The sequence below is a fragment of the Cololabis saira genome, chromosome 15 (genome assembly GCF_033807715.1).
Source record: "Cololabis saira isolate AMF1-May2022 chromosome 15, fColSai1.1, whole genome shotgun sequence".
Taxonomy (NCBI): Eukaryota; Metazoa; Chordata; class Actinopteri; order Beloniformes; family Belonidae; genus Cololabis; species Cololabis saira.
Genome location: NC_084601.1, coordinates 7,166,025 through 7,193,286, shown reverse-complemented (window position 1 = coordinate 7,193,286; position 27,262 = coordinate 7,166,025). Strand labels below are relative to the sequence as shown.

General features: G+C 41.4%; 2 protein-coding genes and 1 long non-coding RNA gene across 3 annotated transcripts; 1 reads left to right on the top strand and 2 right to left on the bottom strand.

The window, feature by feature from the left end:
* Positions 1–11,477: 11,477 nt before the first annotated feature.
* Positions 11,478–13,126, bottom strand: LOC133461051 (uncharacterized). Its single transcript, XR_009784164.1, has 3 exons — positions 12,926–13,126; positions 11,870–12,041; positions 11,478–11,721 (listed from the first exon to the last, which is right to left on the bottom strand). It is a non-coding gene; the product is annotated as an uncharacterized LOC133461051 (long non-coding RNA).
* Positions 13,127–13,481: 355 nt separating this feature from the next.
* On the top strand, positions 13,482–16,772 carry mrpl9 (mitochondrial ribosomal protein L9). Its single transcript, XM_061742350.1, has 7 exons — positions 13,482–13,752; positions 14,575–14,734; positions 14,833–14,957; positions 15,062–15,115; positions 15,248–15,349; positions 15,460–15,543; positions 16,335–16,772. The coding sequence occupies exons 1-7, from the start codon at positions 13,672–13,674 to the stop codon at positions 16,620–16,622; spliced, it is 894 nt and encodes a 297-aa protein (XP_061598334.1). The 5' UTR covers positions 13,482–13,671; the 3' UTR covers positions 16,623–16,772.
* Positions 16,773–16,811: 39 nt separating this feature from the next.
* prcc (proline rich mitotic checkpoint control factor) lies at positions 16,812–26,636 on the bottom strand. Its single transcript, XM_061742349.1, has 7 exons — positions 25,846–26,636; positions 25,710–25,757; positions 23,965–24,465; positions 23,221–23,313; positions 22,006–22,152; positions 21,349–21,414; positions 16,812–18,784 (listed from the first exon to the last, which is right to left on the bottom strand). The coding sequence occupies exons 1-7, from the start codon at positions 26,155–26,157 to the stop codon at positions 18,698–18,700; spliced, it is 1,254 nt and encodes a 417-aa protein (XP_061598333.1). The 5' UTR covers positions 26,158–26,636; the 3' UTR covers positions 16,812–18,697.
* Between the last annotated feature and the right edge of the window lie 626 nt (positions 26,637–27,262).

Below are 27,262 nucleotides of genomic sequence, written 5' to 3'. Positions count from 1 at the left end.
GTGCCACGGGCTAGAGTAAAAAAATTGGACTGAATGCCATTAGTGGAAACGCTTGCTTGTGGAGACGTGTAAAGGAGACGAATCAAAGAAATGAACCCATTCCCCAGCCCAAACTTCTTCAGTACAGTAAATAAATAGTCTCATTCAATCCTATCAAATGCCTTTTCAGCATCGACCGAGATTACGACTTCAGGTGTTGTGGTGACAGTTTTAGAGTGAATAATATTTAAAAGTGTCCGCACATTAAAGAATAACTGTCGCCCCTTAACAAATCCTGTCTGTTCATTTGAGACAATAGTTGGCACAATGTTCTCCAAGCGATAAGCCAAGGCTTTAGCAAGGATCTTAGCATCTACATTTATTAACGAAAGAGGTCTGTATGAGCCGCAGAGAGTTGGATCCTTATCTTTTCTTATGGAGGCTTGCCTTAAAGTGGGAGGGAGAGTGCCATGTTCCAGTGATTCCTTATAAACAGCATGCAATAAAGGGGACAATTTATCCTGAAATTTCTTAAAAAATTCCACTGGAAATCCATCAGGGCCAGGAGCTTTGTTATTTTGCATACTTCTCACAGCGACATTAATTTCTTCTACCGTTAATGGCGAGTCAAGATTTTTAGCAGCATCGGAGCCTATAACAGGAAAGTTGAGGCTATCTAAGAATGAATTCAATTCAGTGGAGCCAGATGGAGATTCAGACGTATATAAAGAGGAATAAAATGAGTGAAAGACAGAATTAATGGCGGTGGGATCCTGATGCAATGAGCCTGATGAATCTTTTATCTGAAGGATCATACGTGAGGCTGCCTGGCGACGTAACTGATGAGCCATGAGCCGACTTGCCTTGTCTCCATGTTCATAATATACGGAGCGTGATCGTAAGAGAAGTCGCTCTGCGTCATTAGTGGTAAGGAGATCAAATTCAGTCTGTAAATCGACACGTTGCTTAAGAAAACTGGGAGAGGGGCAAGTAGCAAGTTGTTGGTCCAATTTTGTGATCTTAATAGAGAGTTCTTGTAATTTGGCTTTCCGGGACTTATTCAAGTGAGCAGAGAAGGAGATAATTTGTCCCCGCAAATATGCTTTTAATGATTCCCACAGCATTGAAGATGAAATTGGTTCCATATCATTTTGATTTATAGAGATGTAATCATCAATTTTAGTTGTAATAAAATTGGTGAACTTATCATCTGAGAGAAGTAATGTATTGAACCTCCAAGATGTTGAGTAGCGTGGCTGTGAAGAGAACTGAATATCCAAAGAAAGAGGAGCGTGGTCGGAGATCACAATAGGATGATAATCAACAGGCAGTACTTTGGGAATTAGTTTAGCATCAATAAAATAATAATCAATCCGAGAGAAAGATTGATGCATCTGAGAAAAGAAGGAATATTTTTTGGTACAAGGGTTATAAAATCTCCAAGGATCGGTGCAACCGTTCTTGGACACAAAATCTGAAAGAGACCTCGACATTGAAGAAGGAGTCAGATTTCGTGGGCTGGAGCGGTCTAGTTTGGGGTCAATTACGCAGTTCATATCCCCGCCAATTATAAGAAGACTGTCGTTCAATGAGGGGAGACATTCAAAAAGCTTGTTCATAAAGTGTGGGTTGTCAAAATTGGGGGCATATATATTAACTAATAATATGGGAATATGAAATAGCGAACCCGCCACAATTAAGTATCTGCCGTTTTTGTCTGAAATCACCTTAGATGCTGAAAACTGCATTGACTTACCAATTAATATAGCAACCCCCCTGGCCTTAGAGTTGAAATCAGAGTGAAACACCTCAGAAACCCAGGGACATTTAAGTCTGACCTGGTCTTTGGTGCGCATGTGGGTTTCCAGAAGGAACACTAAGTCAGCTTTAAGACGTCTCAGGTGAGCAAATATTCTCGATCTCTTAATTGGACTCCCCATGCCTTTAATATTCCAGCTCAACAACCTCACAGAAGTACCAGTATTAGTGGCCATATGTTAAATTCCTAAAGATAGAGATGTACCGAATGCGGATCCCCAAGGAAGGAAAGGAAAGAAAGGGATGGAGGGAGGAAAGAAAGAAAGAAAGAGAAAGAAAGAAAGAGGAAAGAAGAAGAAGAAAAAAAAAAAAAAAAAAAAAAAAGGGGAGAAAAAATAAATAAATAAATAAATAAAAAAAAGGGGGAAAATTGAAAACAACAACAAACTTAACCTACTGAACCCCCCACCCCCCACCCCCCAATTGCACTTACAACGACCCCATCCCCAAACGATGGAGAACCCAGTGCAAACTCCAGAAGGAGTCAGATCCCTGAAAAGAACACTTACGGCTTTAAGCATAACTAACAAGATAATAACTAACAAGCTTCGTGTTGAGCTCCTGCAAGCCCAGCAACATTAACAGAGAGGTACAACCAATCACGACCAAGTTAAACTGAAAACCACATACCGTGTATATATGGGAGAGAGAAAAAAAAAAAAAAAACCGACACTGATGAACTGAAAAAAGTTCAACTAGACTTTGAGCGACGTGATGAAAGCGCTGGCCTCCTCTGCCGACCTGAACTCCCTTTCTGCGCCGTTGTGAGTGATGCGGAGGCGGGCGGGGTACAGCAGACCGTAGCGGATCCCCGGGATCTCGCGGAGCCGGCGGCGGACGTCATTAAAGGCGGCTCGGGCACGGGCCGTCTTCTGGGTGTGGTCGGGAAAGACAGAAAAAGTCAACTCTCCACACGTAATCCGTTGCTGAGCCCTGGCTCGGCGCAATATATCCACACAGTCTGTATGATAGTGCAGACGGGCGATGATGGGACGAGGGCGCTCTCCGGGCTTCGGCTTCGGCTGGAGGGTGCGGTGCGCCCGGTCCAGGAGAGGCTCCTTCTCCAGGCTGAAAGCCTCCTTGAGCAGAGAGGGAATATCCGTAACAGCAGAAGAGGTGGAAAAATCTTCAGGAATTCCCACGATCCGTATGTTATGGCGCCGGGATCTCGCCTCCAGATCCTCGCATTTACCATCCAGCCTCATCAGTTCAGCTGACAGATGCTCCACTTTAGCCTGTAAGGTTGTGATGTCATCGGTGCAGGATGAAAGAGATGTTTCCATTTCAACCACGGTGTTCTTCAGAGCGCGCACATCAGACTGGATGTTTGTAATGCTTTTTGATAATTCCGACTTCACCGCTTGCAGCTCAGTATTGATGCTCGACAGGTTTTCATTTAAAGCAGCCTGAAGCTCCGCTTTAAAAACAGCCGCCATCTCAACGCGGAGTGATGCGAGCAGCTCGGCCTTAAAGTCGTGTGAAGGAGCGGAAGGAAGATGAAAAAGCTGTACCAAAAATAGATATTTTTAAAGGTTGTTGCAGGAGCTCAAAAAAACACGTCCTAGTCCATTAGTCGCTACACCGGAAGTCCTTCGTGTTTATTTAGATTTAATAAAACAAATGAAGCCCAAAAGTACACCAAAACACAAACCTGTAAATAAGAGCACAACAATTTATACAACCAAAACAAAGGCCTTCCCATACCCAAAGCCACACACTCCACTCAAAGGTACTGCAGGTTGGACGACACTGACACTGAGGTGGTCAGAGGGAGGGGGGGCAGGCCAGGATGTCAGCAAGCGTATAGCAGACATCTACACAGACATGTGGAAGCAGCAGTGGGATGATCAGAGGGGGGGACTGCAGGACAGCACGCAGCTCCCGAAGGTCCCGCCTGCAAACATACACAAAAGAGAAAAAGGGGGGGAGCACAACAAACTACAAGAACAATGGACAAATATAATGGCTATGGGATACTTATAATAAATAAAAAATGGAAGAGGAAAAGAGAAGAGTGGTGAGGGGCACCGCCCAGTGGATCATGTGGGTGCCCCCTGCAGCATAGGCCTATAGCAGCATATCTACCACGAAGCTATGTTTGAGACTAACTATTATAGGCTTGTTCTATAGCTGCAACTATGACTACTGACTCTAACACACATGGGTTTACACTAACTAGAGGGTTAATAACACTAACTAGTGGTTTACTGAACACTAACTATAGGCTTTACTAAACAGAAAGGTTTTAAGTTTGGTTTTAGAAGTGGAGGTGGTGTCAGCCTCCTTAACCCAGATTGGAAGTTGGTTCCATAGTAACGGTTCCTGATAGCAGAACACCCGCCCTCCAAATCTACATTTGGAAACTCTAGGAACTACGAGTAAACCTGCACTCTGAGAACGGGGAACTCTGTTAGGAACATAAGATGGACAAGTGGACAGTGATTGAGAATCCAACTGTATGCTCCGAAATTGGCAGTGGGTGTTTTACTTGTATCTGTGTTCATTGTAGCTTTTTCCATCTTCAGAACCAGCTTGACCAGATGCATAATCTAAAATTCTCAGTTAACGAAAAGGAAAGTCATTGTCATTGTCATGACTGACAGTCTCGGCGGGACTCCCGCCTTCCTCAGAGAGTGTCAAGTGGTGGGAAGTGACACGTCTTATCAGCTTTTGTTACTATGAGGGCTTGACCAACCTGTCAGGTTTAACAGGCCAAAACTGTCAGTCTGAAGTTAAGAACAACAAACTACAAGAACAATGGACAAATATAATGGCTATGGGATACTTATAATAAATAAAAAATGGAAGCGGAAAAGAGAAGAGGGGTGAGGGGCACCGCCCAGTGGATCATGTGGGTGCCCCCTGCAGCATAGGCCTATAGCAGCATATCTACCACAAAGCTATGTTTGAGACTAACTATTATAGTCTTGTTCTGTAGCTGCAACTATGACTACTGACTCTAACACACTAGAGTTTACACTAACTAGAGGTTTACTGACAATAACTATACTGAACAGAAAGGTTTTAAGTTTGGTTTCAAAAGTGGAGGTGGTCAGCCTCCTTAACCCAGATTGGAAGTTGGTTCCATAGTAACGGTTCCTGATAGCAGAACACCCGCCTTCTAAATCTACATTTGGAAACTCTAGGAACTACGAGTAAACCTGCACTCTGAGAACGGGGAACTCTGTTAGGAACATAAGATGGACAAGTGGACAGTGATTGAGAATCCAACTGTATGCTCCGAAAGTGGCAGTGGGTGTTTTACTTGCTCTGTGTTCATTGTAGCTTTTTCCATCTTCAGAACCAGCTTGACCAGATGCATAATGTAAAATTCTCAGTTAATGAAAAAGAAAGTCATTGTCATTGATTGATTCATTGATTCGCAGGAAACAAAAACCCGTTTTGTTAACTTGACCTGGGTTTGAGGGAATGATTCCAGGATAACTGACATGTGAAAACGAGTTGGTGTTTATTTAGGTTTAAATAAAACAAACCTGTAAACAAAAGCACAACCCTTGACCCTTTAGCCTCATGTAGTCGCTCTACTGTCAGGAATCTGGGTGTGATTTTTCACTGCACTCTCAGGCCCTGTTTACACGTAGCAAAAACGGTGGTGTTTTCATGCGTTTTGGCCGTTCGTTTACACAAAAACAAAGCTCAAAGTCACCAAAAACGATAATTTCTGAAAACTCCGGCCAAAGTGGAGATTTGCAAAAACCCCGTCTTCACGTTTGCTTGTAAACAGAGAGAAACGGACATTTAGAAACATCACCACCATCATGTGTGTGACTTGCGTTTACAATTGGTTTGGCTACTTTGATCATGATGGATGCTGTTAAAGTAGTGCTGGTTTTTACATTTGTGCAAACACTTTTCGTTTGTTTCTCCTTCGGCAGGAGGGTCCCCCCTTACCTCCTTAAATCGGTGATTCCTCTGTTCTCGGTACTCAGATTAATCCTTGACTCCGCCTGCTAGTACTGCTCTGAGTCAGAAAACCTGTATGAAGACACGTTTTCTGGTTTCTCCCATTGCAGGCCACTCTACTCCTCTGGATTTTCTTACTAAAACTTTTTTTTTTAGCTATAATCTGTGAAATCTGGTCCCTAAGGTTTTAGTCCTGCTTTTGGATATGTTCTGTGTTAGACTTCACATAACAAGCACTTGACAGAAAAGTCATAAACCGGTTTATTAATCACAACTCCCATATATGGGTGGCATTATTAAAGCAATAGTGTAGAAAATGGTCTCTTATCTCATGAATATATAAATTCAAATAATTTCTATTGGAACATTAAAAAGGTCATATTTAGCTTAGAAAAGAAAACATACTGTACGAGTCATTTTCTGCCAGATTTAAGAAGCCAGTTCTCTCCTTATCAATGTGTGGATGAAAGCATTGTGTTTCTGAAGACTTCGATCATGTTATAACTTGATTTTATTATTGATATTAATTAACTGAAAACATTTCTGAAACATTTGAAAAGAAAAGTAGAAACAAAAAAATCGATAGATAGTAGCCCAATTAGATCCACATAATTATTTTATTTATTTTAGCAAAAACATTACATCCACGAAATTCAATCTTGAAAAATTATCACTGTTCCAAAATTAGAAAAATATCCACGTGTCCTCTATTGAAAAAATTAAAGCAACACAATAAAAACAAATACAAACTAACAAATAAACCAAATTTTCCCAGTAGTATACGGCTGCAGACCCGGAGGCAGCAGATCTGAACCGCAGTTCTAGACGTCACAGAGACCCCTACTGGATGACTGTAGAACTGCAACTAGTAGAACTGCACTGCAACTAAATCAGCGTTCCACCTTAATAAATATATGAAGATTTAATTGATAATGAGGCATGGAGCTTAAATATGAAGATTTAATTGATAATGAGGCTCAATATATGAAGATTTAATTGATAATGAGGATGGAGCTTATAATTAAAGAACTTACTTCCAGGGTAAACGGCAGGGATTCGTAGCTCATTCAGCACTATTTCAGATGTCATTTGTAGAGCATAGGTCTTTGCTGGTAGGCTCTTTTTTTTGTGGCAAGAGATTTAGATCATAGGCAGCACCAGTAGGTGCAGTTAAGACTGTTATCAAATTAAGGTGAAATTTTAAATTATTTCTTTAAATCATGAATGAGGCAATATAAAAAAATTTGTCTTTACTTGTTTTTAGCCTAATGACAATAAATATATATTTAAACACTGAGCAACCATAAACATCATAGATAATGTCGTGATTGAGGCTTGGTATTTTACCATGTCTCTGCAGGACTGTTATATGCACAGAATTATAAAGGTGTTGCAATTGCGTGAATATGAAAAGAGACTGGGACAGAGAAGATGACAACTGTCTTGCCACTGACAGAGAGGACTAAGATGTGGCGTTTAGTGGGATATATTACCCCCAAAACTTGAAGAGCATTGATCAAACCCACTACAACATAGTGTATTTGGGTGTCAAGTCCTCACTTTTGTTGTAGTAATTGTTAAAAAAAGAAATAAAGAAATAAAAACACTTTGATATACTGAAATGGTAAGTATGGTAGTATTAAGTCCAAAGTTCCCAAACAGAACAATATAACATTTATTTAACAATATAACTTGGGGTAAACAATTAGAAATAAAAACACTTTGATATACTGAAATGGTAAGTATGGTAGTATTAAGTCCAAAGTTCCCAAACAGAACAATATAACATTTATTTAACAATATAACCTGGGGTAAACAATTGTCTCATCTTGATGAAATGTACAGTATATAATATATATTCAGTGCAGGTGCAGTCACATCCCACATTAAGGAGATCTGCAGAGAAAAAAAACAGCTGAAAAAACACTCAATACAAATCACAATCAACACTCAAATACTTAAGATTCTGGAGCATAGCAAATTCATTATATTGACATTAACAGCATTACCTACCATTTGAATAGTGCCCCTTCCTTTTTCACACAGTGAAAGTGAAGATCCCGTTTTCTCCATCTATGCATTCACTGTCAAGGTGGGAATTGGCTGTAATGTCCTTATATTTGTTTAAGTGCTTTCTTTCAATGTGTCTTTTCAAAATTTTTTTGTGCATGGTAGTCTGGCATGTGGGGCATTTTTTGTGGAGTGCCAGCTTTATGCTAGACCTTCTCACCTGTCCACTTGGGGTGGCTAGGCTGGTTGGTGCCAGGGGGGTGGTGGTGGATGGTGCCTGGGGGGTGGTGGTGGTTGGTGGGACTGTAGGGTTGGAACCTGGTTTCTTCTTGCACCAATGTATATGTTTAATAAAATCGTCTTTCCGTTTTTTTTTTTTTTTTTTTTTTTTTTTACCTTGTCTGCACACATATTATTGATTGATACCATGACGGTAGAACCCAAAAGTGTATATATGTGCATTATTACTATATGTAATATATACATATATATACGCACACATACATATATATGCGTACACATACATAAATATACACATACAAACCCAGTGTTTTTTTTGTTTTGTTTTTTTTTTTTTTTTTGGGGGGGGGGGGGGGTGACGACATCCACTGCCAATCCAGGAAGCAGGAACACACGGAGACACACGTCAAGCACTGGAAATCTGCAACAAAAAACCACAAACAAAGCACGAAACCGGCACGGAGCCATCCAAAACACGAACAGCAATCGACCTAAATCTTGAGATCTGATCGCAGTCTGAGCTAAGCTATCGCTACCGCTACCTAAACCCAAAAACTAGAGAGCCAGCATGCAGGTGAACAAGCCAGTGTGTATGTCTATGTGTGTGTGTGTGTATGTATATGATCATGCATGTGTGTGTGTGTGTGTGTGTGTGTGTGTGTGTGTGTGTGTGTGTGTGTGTGTGTGTATGCATGTGACTAAATGACTATATGTGTGTATGTGTGTGTGTGTGTGTGTGTGTGTAATAAACCAAACAAAGCTCCACCTGAAGTGTATCTATAGTGGGGGAGGGGGGGGAGCAACCCCGCCACCCGCGAGACCAGAGGCCGACAAGGAAGAGCCCGGAACCCAGGCCACCGGCAACCCCACAGAGGGGAGAAGTAGGAGGGAGGCAACCCACCGCCTGCGAGGCCCCCCCCCCACCCGGCGGCGGCAGAGGGGGCCCGCGGACGGGGCCCCCACGGCGCGGAAAGAAGCAGCCAGGGATCCCGCGGCGGCGGACCGCGACCCAGGCAATCCCCGGCCACCCGGTCCGGGCCGGACACGCGGCCAGGAGGCCCTCACCCTTCAGGCCAACGACCCCCACCCGGCAGGGGGCCAGCCTGCCCGGAGAGACAGAGCCGCCCCGGCCGCCGACGCGGGCAGGCGCACCCGTCCCCCACGAAAGTGGCCCTCCAAGACCAGAGGGGCGCCCCGCCGTAGAGGCAGCGGGGGGGACCGGAGACGGGCCCGGAGAGAGGGAACCCCCCAACAAGGCGACACCCGCGCAGGCCCGACAACGGAGGGCCCCAGACCCAGGCATCCCATTCATTCATCCATTCACTTATCCGATACCTATACTAATAATAATATAATATACTATACATAATAATAATAATAATACTAATAATAATAATAATAATAACCATCTTTGTATAATATAATATTGATAAATTATTAAGTTTTTGATGTCCTGCCAATGGAGGCTAAAATCCTCCATGGCAGGACCCTTCCATACCGCATTCTCACCGACACAGACATACAATCACGCACCGTTTCCCCCTCCCCGGGGGGGTCCAGCACCGCCAGAAGGCACCCCAGGCTGCACGGCGGGCCCCGCCAGGCCCGGGTAACCCGACCCACCCGTCCCAGGCCCAGGCCGGTGAGGGAACGCGGGTGATGTGGGACCCCCTCCCGCCCCTTGTGTTGAGTGCATGTGATTAATGCCATAAAAACAGGGAGGAGGGAGGGCCAAGTATCGATTGACACCGACCCCCCCCCCTCCCGAACTACGTGTCCATGTCAAGTGTATTTATAAAGTGTTGAATGTGCAGTGTCTATTTTGCTGTTAAAACCGTGAGGCGGGGAGTGCCAGGCCCCGCGGGACAGTGCCCCCCACGACCCGGACCCCCCGCCTTTCGCCTATGTGCGTATGAATCGTGTAGGGGGGGCAAGAGGGGGAGCGGAGGCCGAAGCCAGGAAGCAGGACCAGCAAAGCCGGCCCTGATAAGACACCCGCATCCCCCCACCGGCCGTCCAGTAGACGGGGGCCGGCCCCCCGAGCCAGGCAAGGGCCCCACCGTACCTCCAAGGGCGCCCCCGGCGCCGCCGGAGCCCCCAGACGGAGGGGGAAACGGTCCAACATCCTCCCATTCATACTGACAACATAAGACATAGATACCTGGGAATGGTGCCACCCCGCCGTCGCGCCCCGCCCGTGCACCCCCCAGTCAGGGGAGGCCCGCTCCCCGGACCCGGCCCCACCCCCCCCCCGAGGCCACCCCGGCGGACACCCCAAGGGTCCCGGAGTCCCCACATCCGCAGGGGCACTTGGCCCCCGCCCAGCGACGGAGGACCAAGGCAGCAATGCCCCCCCAGCGCAGACAGCCACCCCCCACCCAGGCAGGGCCGGGCCCTCCGGGTGGGACCCCCACGTCCACGGCCCCGCCCCCCCCCGGGAGGCCCGGAGACGCCCCAGCCACAGCCCCCCGCCCGAGCCCTCCCCAGCCACCCCCCCCCCCACCGCCATGAGGTAACCCCCCCCACAGGCCCCCAAGGCCCCCACCGGCTAGGGACAGGGCCCCGCGCCCCCCCCCACCGCCCCCCAGGGGCCACCAGAGGCCCGCGCCCCAGACCCCCCAAGCCGACCCCCAACGGCTACGAGATCACCACCCCCCCGCCCCCACTAGGTAACGAAGCCAATAAACGGGGACCACAGAGAGTGCAATTCAGCCGAATGTTGTTCAGTGGAGGCAGACATTATCTCACTACTAATATGATCTGATAAAAGATTCCTAAAATGGTTGATACATAAACTGGATTTTTGTTTCCAATTTACTAGAATGGTTTTCTTTGCGATACATAAGGCAGTGAGAACCCGGTGTGTCCAATTAGGATCTATTTGAGTGTCTCCCAGGTGACCTAATATACATACCGTGGGGCACACTGGGATTCTGTGGTTGATCCATGTGGATAAATCCTCACAAATCTCCTTCCAGAACCTCTGTACCGGTGTACAGAACCATAAAGCATGCATATAATTATCTGGGGTGTTCTCTGTGCACTGTGAACAGATATTAGAGGTGACAAAGCCCATCTGGAACATCCTTTGTCCAGTATAATGTATTCTATGAAGAACTTTGTACTGTATAAGTTGTAGGTTTGGGTTTTTAGTCATAGTAAACGTATTTAAGCATATTTGTGACCAAGAAAACTGGTCGGTATTCAGAGAGAGATCCGCCTCCCACTTAGAGATCGGGAGAGAGACTGAATCGTCCAGTTTAGACACTAACCTGTAGAGTTTTGATAACAACTTTAAAGTGCTTAGATTCAATAAATCTATTATCTTAGCGGGAAGTTGTAAATCTAATTGGCTAATTTTGTATGTTTTATTTATTATTGCCTTAAGTTGTTGATACTCTAAAAATGTATTCCTGCTAACTCCGTATTGAACAATAAGTGTATTGAAAGGTACAAACTGTCCTCCTACAATTACGTGCTGTAAGTACCGTATTCCTTGATCTCTCCATTGAACGAAGTTAACCATCTTTTTATCATTTTTCACGATGTCTGGGTTGTTCCATATGGGTGTACGGTCACATGGAAAAAGTGAAATTTTAGCTATTTTAAGAAATTCCCACCAAGCTGATAAAGTTGTGCTAATATTAATGCTTTTGAAACATTGATGCCGTTTTATTGTTGAACTGCAGTATGGACAGTGATAATGCAGCTGCGGCCGACATCCCAGTCCACATCTGTGAATGGTGTATTCTTAAACATAAGCACATAGATATAAATATTATTATATAATCAGTTTTCCATTACAAATTGTCACTTAAAAATAAAAATCCTGCATCAACAATGAAGTTCCAGCATGCACTACATGCACACACACAGGGAGAATGTTTTCAAACTTTACCTTCATGGCTAACAGCTCTGTTAAAATGAAGATCCATGTGTATCTGACATTTGTTCAACGGGGAGGGGTAGTAAACTGTAGGGCTGCAGAATGGACAGTGGTAGTTATTGCAGCATGATGTGCATCTGTGAAGTTGGGGCAAGGCCCTTCCTTTCTGGATTGTTATGTGTACCTAAAAAAAGAGTGTTCAATTAGTCCAAGTTAATATTTTTACACTGTTTTACAGACAAAACTGGGCCAAAACCTAATAACGGACAAATATACATTTTCATCTTATGCACTGGATTAGCTAAATTTCTGTCCACAAAATATCTAAATATAGGCTATATAGTGATATAAATGTGAATAGTTATATAAACACACATAATGTATAATATGAATAAAAAGATAAGTTAAGATATTCCTTCAATTGTCCCACAATGGGGAAATCCACAGTTACAGCAGCAACTGCACAGTTGATTGAAGAGTAGCAATAACAAACAATATATGAACAATGAATTATTGGGACGAAAAAAATAACAACCCTAACAATAATAGTAAAAATATATAATCAATATAATAACCATGACATTATTTACAAGATTAATCTTGGTAATGATTGGTAATATACCAGAGATCATGTTCTTATTGCACATAATAAATGAAAAATATATATTGCAGACAATAGAAATTGTGCCACGTAGTATTAGTGCTACAAAATTAGTCTTGTAGCAAAATTAGCTAGCTAGCTCAAGTTTCATGTTTATATATATATATATATATATATATATATATATATATATATATATATATATATATATATAAATAAATAGGACCTTCATGCTTTTCTCATGTAATCCACATCACAAGTAAAACATTTTAGCCTACGCACTTTTCTGACTATCGTGGCAAATAGAGTCATTAACGTTAATTTCTCTGTCAAATTTAACTTAACAATATAGTTTGTGGATCATGTTAGGCATTTCACTGATTGATTAAATCACTTTTGCAGATCAATTAAGTGCCAATATATCTTGAAAAGAATACACAAAAAATGTGATTCACGGTAATACTCACACTCCGGTCGTCATCCATCTTGAGAAAAGGAGAAAAGAGCACGCTGCCGGAAAAAAACGAGAAGTCTCGATCTGAACTGTTGATTTAGTTGCAGTTATAAAGTAATCCAGTAGGGGGCTCTGTGACGTCTAGAACTGCTGCTCAGATCTGCTGCCTCCGGGTCTGCAGCAATAGATCCATGGTCTGCAGCTGCAGGTCTGCAGCATGGATGTATTATAGAACGGTCTGCAGCCATACCTATAATACATCCATGAGCCATACCCTTCTCAATTTTCCCCTTTATTTAACAGAACCCTCTTTTGCTTTTTTTTAATACTGGACTGACCGAATGGATAGCTTATATTTGATATTGCCTGATTACAAATCGTATTTTCAAATCTGTTTTCACATGTATCTACAATCATGACAATATAACGACATCTCCTATTAAAAAAAAAAAGAAAAGGTAGACACCATGTTAAACTCAGATTAAATTATAAAACTTTCAAATGTATGGATATTTAGTTCAGGCATTATTTTGGATTCCCGTGTAATTGAATTGGCTTTTACGTCCTGACGTCACTGACGCAAACAGCAGCAGCGCAGGTTAGCATTGTTAGCTCACGTGTTTGCAGAAATCAGGTTTTTCCGTCTGAATTGCGTGAATTGAGCGCTGACTGCTGCATAATTTATAATTTCTAATTTCTGTGGGCCGCCTGAGTGAGGTGTTTTGCTGCTGCGGGTGTTTAGGAGTTGAGTGAACAAGCATGTGGACCTGGAGCCGCCGTGTCCTTCAGGACCTGCTGCTGCTGCCGGTGACCAGGAGCTTCAGTCTGACTGCTGCTCAGGTCAGTCCCTGCTCCCAATACTCTCTTCCTTTATAGTCCATGGGCCAGACCAGATATCAGAACCACTCAAGGTGATAAAACTTAATTATGATTTTTGAAAACATCCATGTCTGTAGATGATATTTTGGTAAGATAACCCTTCCTGAGTGGCAGCTGTATCATAGTTATCAGCTCATGAAGTTACCCACCACCTTCAGGTTAATTGATGATTCCAAATTGGGTGTATTATACATTTCCTGAATCCTTATGGTCCTGTGAGTATTCCAGTTTTAGTATTTTGTGTCTCTGTTGTTCCTAGTTGACACAGGGCTAAAACATAGTATATCATTTAGGCGAAAGTTGTGTAAAAATGTGTGTTGTTTATAGTTTAAAGAGCTGCAGTGACCTCTATGTTGGTCAGAAAGATTCACATCTTAGCTTGAATGAATGCTTAAAAGGTCCCCTTTAAAATGATACCAAAGACAATATTGTGAAACATTGACAGATATCCCGTACATGAATATAAACCAGGATATGCAGCAGCATCTAAAATGTAATTTTCTGAAGGGGATGAATTTCTAATTTATTTAGCAAAAACAATCAAAAGCTTGTTTTTAAGACATTCAAGGCCTGTTTAAAATAGGTATTAAATGCCATAATAGGTCCCCTTTTTAAGTTTTACTACACATCATGACGTTTTCAGAATATATTTATCTTTTGCTAGCATCAGCAAGGACAGTGGACGCTTAACATAAATTTAGATTTTTAAGCTGACAGCAGAAATCGTGCGAAATCACCTTTTCTCTTTGTTTTTTTCTTTGTCTTTTTTGTGTGTTTCTGCAGCAAACAGTTGTGGTGGAGAGATGGTGGCAGGTCCCTCTTTCCAAAGTAGGCAGGCCCCCGAGGCTTCACCCCCGAAGACATAGAATCTACAAACTGGTGGAAGACACTACACACACACCCACTGAAAAGATGGAGCTCATCCTGACTCAGAACATACCAAGTGAGTCTCTACAGTATCCCCGATGGCTTATGAAATTTCCAAGGAAGTCACAAAATGTGTAAATGCATTTCCTCTGCACTTTGTTATTAAAACATCAGAACTCGGTGGGCGCGGAGACACCGTGTTTGTGAAGAAGTCTGTAGGTCGAAATAAACTGCTGGCCCAAGGTCTCGCAGTGTATCCATCAGCAGAGAATAAACAGATGTTTTCTGAGGAGTTACGAGTACGTATAAGGTTTAAATACTTGCATATCTATCCTTTTGTATTGAATAAAATATTTAGCCAGCTAACTGTCTTTTTCTCTGTCCTTGTTTTTCAACACAATAGCTTTTGCGGGAGGGGAAGCCAGAGGACAGAATCCAAACCCGCACTGGACAAATGGTGAGTTTTAATCTCTCGGATGTAGTTCATTTACTGAAAATGTTATTTTCTTCCTGTGATTTAAAACAAGAAAGGGATAAGAGACTAAAATCTTTCACCTTTTAACAAAGGGTATTCTTGTCTTTTTTCCAGACTGTGGAATTCCTTAAACGATCCAAACTGAAGATAAACAAAATGCCCTCTGATGAATTCCAGCTGACCAAAGACGTCGTCTGCCGACAATTTGGCAGGAAGGTTGTTTTCTTTATCAGTTTCTTTGTTAAAAAGAATATGCCCGATTATGTATAAAGTGACTGATTGAATATAAAAACAATCAAACAATTTTTTTCTTTACTTTTCTTTAGTTGGGAGTTTTTCTATCACCTCACACACTGAGTCTTCCATTTGAACCAATTAAGGACTTGGGCGAGTACTGGTGTGACGTTACGGTAAGATTTGATCCTGGTGTACCTTCATAATGTCTGTTTAGTTAAACAGTTGGAAATGTTAAAAACTATTTTTGACAAGAGTTTCTTTAAATGTTCATGTAAAAAAAAAAAAAGTGTTCTCTATTCTAGGAAAATTGCAGTAGATACTTTTTAACAGACTTTTTGCTTTTTCAGCATATGGTTTCTTTACAGAATTTTTTTTCATTTACAGCAAATAACTAGGTACAGTTTTGTTAGCTCTGTGCTCAATTCTTCTGTCAAGCCATTTCATTAACTTAAGTAAAACAGTAGTGTCTACAGGACTGTCTCAGAAAATTAGAATATTGTGATAAAGTTCTTTATTATTTTTTATTCATTACAAATCAACTGAAATATTGCAAGCCTTTTATTATTTTAATCTTGCTGATTATGGCTTACAGTTTTAAGATTCCCAGAATATTCTAATTTTTTGAGATAGGATATTTGAGTTTTCTTAAGCTGCAAGCCATGATCAGCAATATTAAAATAATAAAAGGCTTGCAATATTTCAGTTGATTTGTAATGAATCCAGAATGTATGACATTTCTGTTTTTGTAATTGCATTACAGAAAATCACAATATTCTAATTTTCTGAGACAGTCCTGTATAGAAAAAACTATCCTAAACAACTTTATCTAACTTTTTAACCCACATCTGAATGCTCTAACTGCACTTATTCAACAATTTACTACATCTACTGTGGCTTGATGGGTTTTCTTCAGATCTGTTAAATGTAATGTTTAAAAAGAATAATTTTGTTTTTTTTCTCTCAGGTTAATGGTGTAGACACAGTTCGTATCCCCATGTCACTGTTGCCGTATGAAGACCAGTCTACGAGGCACCAGCAGCAGCTGAAGGCAGAGCGGCGGCGACAGGCAGCTGCAGACGTTAACGAAGCCGCCGCTCTGGAGGCCGTTTCTCCTGCAGTTGAACGGGAAGCTGGTGAGGACTCTGAGAAACAAGCTGCAGGAGGAACAGCTGCTGTTCAGGAAACCACAACAACCACAAAGACGGTCCAGGACACAACAGCACCTCAAAGTGAAAGCCCAGATAAAAATTGAAGAACTCTAAATCAAATGTTCACATAGAACTTGGGTGTAAGTGACAGCAGTCGTCTGTGTGCTGGTTCAAGAAATCCAGGGGAAAAATGTTGATGAACAAGTCCCTGTAAATGTTTGTTCTATTAAAACAATAATGTCATATAAAGGAAACACTTGTGATTAATCTTCAAAGTCTGGTGTCAGTACATGTGCTGTTCTTAGTATTGTAGACAGTTTATTTTTTTTAAGATTTTAATTTCAAAACTTAGTGGGTTATGTCAAACCTTTAACATGATTCATAAAGGAGCAACTTCTAGCATTTTTGTGATAATGGTAATAACCTTCAGGACTCCAAATTAAGGAGCCAAGAAAGACATTTATTTATGAATTAAACTGTACAACATACATAGCGTAAAAGGTAAAAAAAAAAAAAAGTACCAGATTCTTGCATGGGAATGGAAATGCACCAGTCTCCAGCTGGTTCAAACTTCTGCAGCTAAATTATCTGACCCAAAGGGTTTAAACACACTGCCCCATTAGTCGTCCCCATCTGCTTGCTTGCTTTTAGAGTTCAGCTTAAATTAAATATCCTATTGCTGGCTTTCAAAGCCCTAAATGACCTTGCACTCTTATACAACCGACTAGAGATCTGCAGATAGTGCCTTGCAAACATTTCCCAGGTCAGTTTGTGATTTGACCTTTTCCATTAAAGCCCCCACGAAACTGCGTAGTCCCTTAAATCACTTCAGCAAAAGCCATTGGCAGAACCTAATTTTATAACAAGACACTTATTATTGCCGTCTTGTGAGTCCCCGTCTGAATGAGCGCACCTCATCCCTTCTTGGAAAGCACTTTCCTATTGAGAAAAGTCCTACGTAAATAATATTTTAGGTTAATACCATTTTTTTTGCAAATCAAATGTGAATCACCACCTGTAACTGTTCATATTCAAAGGTTTTGCAAAGTCCTACATTTATAAAATATACTGTATTTAGAAACAAACTGACACTATTGAAAATGGAGTTGTGGGTCTTTTGCTCCGGCATGGGAGAAAGACATGACTATAATACAGAATCACAAGGTAAACAGCCATAAAGAAAGCTGGACAATGAAAAAGTCTGCGAATGTGCATCTATCCATGAGAAAACAGAAACCAGAGATGGATCAAGCGGCGGAAGTTCGTTGGATTTTTCCCCAAAAAAGGAGTTTGGATTCAAAACAGTCATTTCCTAAAATGGACAGGTGACATTGACAGGAGAAGCTGATACAAAAAGTGAAGCTAAATAAAAGTGTGGTTACAGATTTCTGACACTCCCAGAAAACAAAAAGTCTATGACTCTATATATGACTCCCACTTGGAGATATTTTCACAGTGCCTATCAGGTATTACTCACTTATCCACTTACAGATACTGTACAAAGGGTGGAGGCGAACAAAGGTAAAGATGCTGTTAAATGTTAAAAATCTGATGGTTTTGTGGTCTCTATCCCAGCTAAAGAACTAGTTGAAATTTCAACTTCGTATTTGGTTCTCTGCTAAAACAAAATAAAAGAAAAAACAACCTTAAATAACATAGATATGCAAAATTGTTCTCACTAATTTAATGTGCAACTGTCATGATGGTAAGGTTTTTTAATAAATGAATAAATACTTAACAGAGACATACTACTAGTGCCTGATTACCAGAGAACCAAACATTTTAGGAGACATGCTTTATATCAAAAACAAAAGTCATGCCTCAAAGTAAGGAACGAACTGGAAAAATACACATTTAAAAGGGGGAAAACACCTGGAATGGCCACGTAAATATTTTTTTCCACTGGCTGACCATCCACACTTTCAATTTATTTGTGGGAACTGTCCATACATTTATTGTAAACTACTGTACCAGGTTCTGCAGGTGGAACTGGACTTTCGATATGAGAATTACGCTTTATCAAACGGTACAGAGGAGGAGAGCAGGAAAAGAATCTGTGAGAGGTTTGTACACTTGTTTTTCCTAAACACTCTGTCTTCTTTCATGTTAATAAATCTGGACGTCTCTATTTTAATCTCTTATGATGTTTGTGTATGCAACCAGTCCACAGTTATGATGCTCAGAAACCATATTTGGCCTGAGTCTGTCGGCGGGTTAACTTGTTTTCTGCCCAACTGTTTTTCAGCTCCAGCTCACGTTCCTTTGCCTGGAAAACAACAGTTGAATAAAATCACCACGTGTGCCGACAAACTCAAACAAATTGAATGTGCCCTATATCTCTGTGTACTACCCATTTCCTTTTGAGTATTCAACTGCGAATGGCACTTGTAACAACTCTACATTAAGGCCCTGTCCCAATACTCCCCCTACCCCTACTTTTCAGTCCTACCCCTAAATTTTGCGTGTTCCCGTGAGGGTAGTGGTGTCCCAATTCCTCTTTCCACCTAGGGGGAGTGGAGAAAACGAGTGTAGTGGCTACATGGGCGTGGTAGGTTACTACGGCGTAGGTTACGCGGCGACGCGCACCGTACGTTCGCGTCTCCGCGTATCCTACGCCGTTAGATCTGCGTTGGTGCAACGCGGAACCATAAATCGGCCATGTCCGTCACTCATCTGCAAGACTCTGCTCTCTGTTGCTCCGTTAACACAAAGTAACATGGATATTCAGAAGTGGTTCCAGCACAACCACGCCAGCAAGTTTACAGGACTGTCTCAGAAAAATAGAATATTGTGATAAAGTTCTTTATTTTCTGTAATGCAATTAAAAAAAAACAAAAATGTCATACATTCTGGATTCATTACAAATCAACTGAAATATTGCAAGCCTTTTATTATTTTAATATTGCTGATTATGGTTTACAGTTTAAGATTAAGATTCCCAGAATATTCTAATTTTTTGAGATAGGATATTTGAGTTTTCTTAAGCTGTAAACCATAATCAGCAATATTAAAATAATAAAAGGCTTGCAATATTTCAGTTGATTTTTAATGAATCCAGAATGTATGACATTTTTGCATTACAGAAAATAAAATGAAACTCCGTGCTGAGATTTAATGAATGATCCATCTAGCAATATTGCTGCTGCATATATCAACATGTAAATAACATACCAATATCACTGTAGGCTCAAGTGCACACTAGTAATATATTAATTGAGCAATAACGCAATTTATTATTTTTGTCTGGTAAAAAGCCTTAGCATTGCGATGCAGTGCTGTGCTTAAAAGCTATTGTCAATGTTCAATAAATTCATGATGTTACCAAAGCCAATGAATAATCATGTTAAATAACTGTGATCTCACTATCAATCAACAATGATTGTGATTCTTATTTTTGCCACAGATATATAGATAGAGAGAGAAAGAAATAGGTCTGGGTGGTGAGAACATAGAAAAACAATTAGCTATTCTTCTCAATCTGGCTGAAAAATGGCTTAAAACATTTTTGCCTCTGCAACTTATTGCAGCCAGATGTAGCCTAATGTTTTAGGTATTTGAGCACAAGTAGGCCAAATGCATCAATTCAGAACCACTCATCAATATAATCTGATCCGATTGTAGTTGATTGTAGTAGATTGTATAAATACAACCCCCCCCCACCCCCCCCTTATTTTTTTTTCACTCACGCGCCTCGCGGGATAGATAGGGGCCCACTGACATTGAGAGTGTACAGGGCCCAGAATTTGGTGCTACACCCCTGAGTGGCTATGAATCTGTCCCTACGGATCGAGGGTTTTCGGATCCTCACTAGCTGAACTAGGGCCAGAAACATTTCCTAGAATGCTTTTAGTCGTCATTTGCGGACTGAATAAAAAAAAAAACATGGCGGACATTTCTTATTTTTTAGTGAATAAAATCAATATTTTGAGTTAGTTTCTGCATAAAAATGCTTTTTGATTACATTTGTAGCGAGAAATATATATTTTACTTTCATAATATTCACTCAGTGAATGTACATAATCACTCGTTTGCCCGTTGTTGCGAAGTCTTTTTCAAACCTCGCCAGAATAATGGTTCCGCGTTACACCAACGCAGAGCCTACGGCGTAGGTTACGGGGCGACGCGCGCCGTACCCTACGCCGTACCCTACGCCGTACCCTACGCCGTAGGCTCTGTGTCGATTTAACGCGGAACCATAAATCAGCTCCGGAGCCGGCAGGCAGAAATCTCGAAATTTTCGGGGCAAATTTCTTAACAGGCGTAGCTACAACTGTTAGATTTCATCTATTAAACCAACATTTATCTTCCTAAATGATTTATTTCAGCCAGAGGTAATTCTCCACAGAGCTGCAGGTTTCTCCCCGGGACGACGGCGCAGGTCGACCTGGCGATCACGTCTGTACTCCGGCTGCTGCTGCTCCCCGGACCGGCGGCTCTTCTCATCGCCGAAAATATCAGATCAAATTTCTTAACAGGCATTATTTGGATAAACTGAGCCCAGGTTGGGGATCTTAACGGTTACTTTTACGCCTGAAAGAATATTAAAGCTTAATAAAGTGGCATATTAACAGCGCTACAGCTGAAATTAAAACAGCTTTTGGCTCTCAGCTTCCTGATTTCAGTGGTGGTGCTGAAAGTAGGAGTAGTGGGAGTATTGGGACAGGCCCCTGGGAAGATTTCAAGTGCCCTAAAATCTGTGGCTTCTTTTTTAGGGGTAGTGGTAGTGAGGGAGGGCTAGTGGTAGAAATTAGGGATTGGGATTGACCCTAAAACTACACAAATCAAATGCTCAAAGCTTAATTTGAATTTTGCGTTTGTCTGGTCACTCACCTGATGAATGAGATACGTTATCTGATGCTTGCGTCTCTGTTGTCCTGTGGGTTGTTCTCCTCTTTTCTGTAGAAAGATAAAAAGTCTCAAGGTACTTTTTAACATTTCACACAGTATTCTTTATCATTCTAATCTTTACATCTTCTATTCAAACAGTTATGCATCATTTTTTTATGAGCAAGAGAAATCCCTGCAGGGACAGATTGTTCGTGCTTTTAGATAAAGAACATTTCTCTACCAATTCTGACATCTATTACATTTTTACTTCTACTATGGGACTTATATGGTTTGTACAGTTGAGTTTTTTTCCTCTGATAGCAGGAATCAAAAAGTGCTGGAAAAATGTATGAAGCATCTATCTGCTCTTGTTTGACCATCTTAAGAAAAAAAAGTCTTTACACTTTAATGTTTTCACTGTAAATTATACAAATAATTCAAATCATGTCATAGCTGGGATAGCTTAAAAAGTTCCCTGTTTGAACCAATAATACACAAAATAGCACATGATCTCATTGTCACATTAAACACTTGATAAAACAAACTTAATCCAAGATTACGAGACCACTATTACACCAAATCTTGTGGTATTTCGCTCTATGTGAAACATGCAAAGACAGAAATGCATGCAGCCCAGTTACAAACAACAGCCATGTTCACCTTGCTAAAAGACTGGCGGACTTGCTTTTCCTCTGAAATATTTTTGGTCATCCACTGCTGATTTCCACTTAGCTGGTCGTCCCCTTTGATATCCAGAAACTTCACTTCCTCCTTGCCTCGATTTCTTTTACCCTGTAGCCGCATGAACTGCAGAACATGGAGGAAACGGCAGTTAGAAAACAAACATATTAATAGCATTTACATCCTTGTGTTTCAGCTTCAACCAGAGGATGACAGAAACAACAGAATCATAATTAGTCAGAACTAGGGTTGCAAAGGGGTGGAAAATTTCCGGTAAATTTCCGGAAACTTTCCGGAAACTTTCCATGGGAAGTTAAGCTGGGGAATTTTGGAAATATTCCAAATTGGAAACTTTCCATGGGAATTATGGGAATTTATGGGAATTATTGGGAATTTATGGGAATTAACTGGAATTTAAACAAACTGTGTCATATCCAAACATAAATGTAAATATTTATTTTGTCATAAGCAGATATCCATGCAAGATAATACAAAAAACATGACATTTCAACAGATTTATTTGAGTAGAACTTTAGTTTTTATTCTTGTATGAACAATTATTTTAATGAACAACAAAAACATGAATGTTGAGTAAATACTAACTCACCCCACTCCCCCACCCAATCAAAAAGTAATGCAAGTTAAACATTAATACCATTATAGATCAAATATATTTACCCCATAATATTATCAAAACTTACTTGACTTTATATAATCCATAAAGTCAAGTGTGGCTTCAATAGTCTTTGAGCTCAAATGTGTGGCCTCCAGGCTTCAAGAAATCACCTGTGCATGTGATGGAGGAATGCACAGCAGTGCATGTACGGGGCGTGGCCTCAATAGCCCTGCAGTAAGCAATGTGCTGTGTGCATGTGATTGAGGAGTGTACTTGCATTAAATCTGGTTGTTTTAGCCAAGACTATGCTACAATATATTTCCCCCAACTATATTTAAGTTCCCTGTTAAGGGCCAACCTTCAATTCTGTAAATTTCTTATTTATTCCCGTTAATTCCCATATATTCCCGTTAATTCCCATATATTCCCGTTAATTCCCATGGAAAGTTTCCAACTTTGAAAATTCCCGGAATTTTGCAACCCTAGTCAGAACTCACTCTTAAACTATACTTAAAACATATTGTTTGATACAACAATAATAGAATAAAATTAGGCAAAGAATTGTTGTGCTTTCTTACCGCTTCATCATCAAATAGGGCTGACTGCCCGGGTTCCTCGGCCTCCGTCAAGCCGGTGTCGGGATCGGGGTAGTATGGCTGATTATAGTATCCCTGGCAAAGTTAAATAAAAAATAAATAAATACAAATTCAGGACATTACTTTTTACTTCGAGATTTAATGATGCCATCTACTGAAGGTCAAATTTACATTATGATACAGGCAGGAAGTTTTGTTTTTTTGCATAATTATTGCTTAAGTCACATTTTAAACTGTACAGGACTGTCTCAGAAATTTAGAATATTGTGATTTTCTGTAATGCAATTACAAAAACGTCATACATTCTGGATTAATTACAAATCAACTGAAATATTGCAAGCCTTTTATTATTTTAATATTGCTGATCATGGCTTACAGTTTAAGAAAACTCAAATATCCTATCTCAAAAAATTAGAATATTCTGGGAATCTTAATCTTAAACTGTAAATCATAATCAGCAATATTAAAATATTAAAAGGCTTGCAATGTTTCAGTTGATTTGTAATGAATCCAGAATGTATGACATGTTTGTTTTTTTTAATTGCATTACAGAAAATAAAGAACTTTATCACAATATTCAAATTTTCTGAGACAGTCCTGTAATAGCTAATGTCAACCTTTTGTTCAATAATCAGTTTAATCACTAAAGTAAAGTAAAAACTGTGAGTGTATTCTGCATGTAAAGCTACGTGGGTGTTGTATATATGGGAATGATAACAGTTATACCTGAGGGAGAGCCTCCGGGCCTGACAGGGGTTGATTATACTGATATTGAGCTCCCCATGCACCTGCTTCCTCACTGCTACCCCCAAAGTCTAGAGGGGCATCTGACTGCCCCGGCTCATCAGCGTCTGGATCTGGATCTGGATCTGCATAGGGCAGGGGTTCAGTGGGTGCTCCTGGCTCAGTATCAACAATTGGGACGACTGCAGGGAGAGGCTGGGAGCTCTCGCCTAGAGAAAAGTAGTTCTGTGGGGTTATGTCCTCCTCATCTTGGTCATCTGTGGCTATTTGTCTGGCCACCTGCAGGGCTGCGGACTTAGCTGCGGCTTTGATAGCGGAGGGGGACGGGCTTGAACCGATCAGACCCTGTGCAGGACCTCCGGGTTTGGATGCCTTGGGTTCTTGTCGTCTGGTGAGTGCATGAGGTATCAAAGGTCTGTCTGTCCCTTTCACCGACATATTTTTGGGCTGTGGCAGAATGGAGGACAGGCCGGAACCTGCACCCTAGTGGGAAAACAGAACATGGGTTGAGAGTTAATAAATGAAAGGCAGCTACATCAAAAGAATATTACAGTGCATATTATACCAGGGGTTTCCAATGCCGGCCCTCGTGACCCCTTGCCCTGCATGTTTTAGATGTTGCCTTGCATCAACACACCTGATTCTAATTAATGGTCCTCATTAGCTTGTCATCAAGGTCTCTGTACATCTCTGTTGATGACACAGCTCCTTGTGTCACGGTGTGTTGAAGCAGAGTAGCATCCAGAACATGCAGGGCAGGGGGGAATTGAAAACCCCTGTATTATACAACTGGGATGCCATAACAGCCATCATATTTCTGCAGCCTCAGGAACGAGAGATACGTTTATGGTGTACCCAGCAGAAAATGATGGAAGCTAGTTCAACTCCAATGTTTTGTCACAAACCAGATCTTTATTGTGTGCATTTGTGTACCATAATCAGTACTCGAGTTGTAAAAAAAAAAAATCAGGGGGGATGGTGGATTTTATCATATGGGGACAGATAATTTGTGCTTATTACAAATAATATAATATATTACAAATAATAGCAGTGACCAAAACAGCTGCAGAAATACTGCAGGAATGACATAGCAGCAGTTAAATGCAGCCTTCTGTAAGCTTTAAATATCCACTGGGCTTACATCAAATACATCAAAATACAAAAATAAAAAACACTTTTCTGAACTTATCAATATGACTCTGTCCTTCACAGGATAAGTAAAATGGATCACTGCAAAAACTCAAAATCTTAACAAGAATATTTGTCTTATTTCTAGTTAAAATGTCTCATTTTAGTAAAAAAATGTCATTACACTTAAAAGAAGACTCATCACTGGAAAAAACAACAATTTTCACCTGTTTCAAGTAGATTTTCACTTGAAATAAGTAGAAAAATCTGCCAGTGGAACAAGATTTTTTTGCTTGTAATGAGAAGATAAATCTTGTCCCACTGGCAGATTTTCCTACTTATTTCAAGTGAATATTTACTTGAAACAGGTGAAAATTGTCAAATAAGTTATTTTTCTGGTGTTATTTTTCTGGTGATGACTCTAAATGTTGAAATAGCAGTAAAACCACATTAATTGATGAAATGACATAAGGGATGGAAAGGGGGGATGACAGTTTTACAGGGGGGATGATTTTGACCATTTTTATTTCAGGGGAGATGCCATCCCCCTCATCCCCCCTCAACTCCAGTACTGACCATAATGTGATTATAAGTTGTACCTGAGCGTGTGGTCTCTTGCTTGTTGGTTCATCATCATCCGAGTCCGACTATGGATAAGAAACATAGACCATGAAACAAAAACCTCTTGTATCACAGTATTCATCATCAAATGTGTGAACTGCCTCCAATACTCACGTCACGTCTCTGGATCTGTGGCACGGGGATTTTGACAGGTTCATTTCGTTTCCTGGGTTTAGGCAGACTAGAGAACAACCCTCCTTTACCCATGTGAGGGTTGGAGCCATCGCCCCCAGCTCTGATCCCCCCTGAAGGGTTGGATCTCGTCTCCTTCCTCGCTGCTTCCTTCCCTCCTCCTGATACAGATGTTTTTGGAGCGGGCAGGCGGGAGAACAGCCCTCCTCCGCTGGGCTTGCGTCCTGCTGGTGCAGGAGTGGAGGTTTCCTCCGAGTCACTGTCATCACTGCTGCCGTAGGCGACCAGGGACATGATGGTGAGTGTTACTGAAGCGGAGAAACCTGCAGGAACTCGTGGACATGGATGAACACTTCTCCTCCAGCTGGACCGACTATCGCCACGAGTTACCTCAGATTAAAAAGGTACGTGAATGTTTCTTTCCTCACTCTTGTAAAGATGAAGTTATTCCAGCAGGAGTTTCTGGTTTTGGAGGAGACGCGGCTTCGTGAGCTGATTAAGTGGAAACACCGATAGCTACTGTTAGCCAGGCCACCGCACTGAGCCTTATAAACGGGCTGTTTCGTCCTCAAACACGTTCAATTAGTCTCAAACTATTACCGCACATAAAATAGCATCGAGAAATGTGTTCTTTTCCGTCTCAGTGCGGTGCTTTAGTGTTTTGTGATGCTAGTAAACTGGACTCGTCACTTGCTGGACTCCATCACTCCCGATTCAGCTGCTTCTTCTTCGTCGTCTGCTTTTTTGGCAGATGTTCAGCACCGGCAGGGGTTTTACGCCCCCCAGCGGCAGAGGTTCGTCAGTCACTACACAACGTCTCGGGAGAATGTCATTATTTCATGTTAAAGGGGACCTATTATGGCAGTGGTCCTCATTCCTGGTCCTCGAGAGCCGCTGTCCTGGATGTTTTTGATGTTTCCCTGCATCAACACACCTGATTCTAATTAGTGGGTCATCACCAATCTTTCCTCCAGGTCTGCACAGTTCTGTTGGTGACACATCTGTATCAGGGTTTACTGGAGCAGGGAAACATCAAAAACATGCAGGACAGCAGCTCTCGAGGACCAGGAGTGAGGACCACTGTATTATGGCATTTAATGTCTATTTTAAGCAGGCCTTGAATGTCTTAAAAACAAGCTTTTGATTGTTTTTTCTATATCAATTAGAAATTCAGCCTCTGGGCCATGTCTTTATCTTTACCGTTTCTAACCTCCTTCTCTATGCGGGATTCTGAGTGGGCGGGGCTATGATAATGAGGCTCTGTGCTGATTGGCTGCCTGAATGACGCGATACACCGCTACGAAAAAATGGCGGAAGCTGCGGCCGGCGGAGTTAAGCCTGAATTATGGTTCTGCGTTAAATCGACGCAGACCCTACGGCGTAGGCTCTGCGTTGGTGT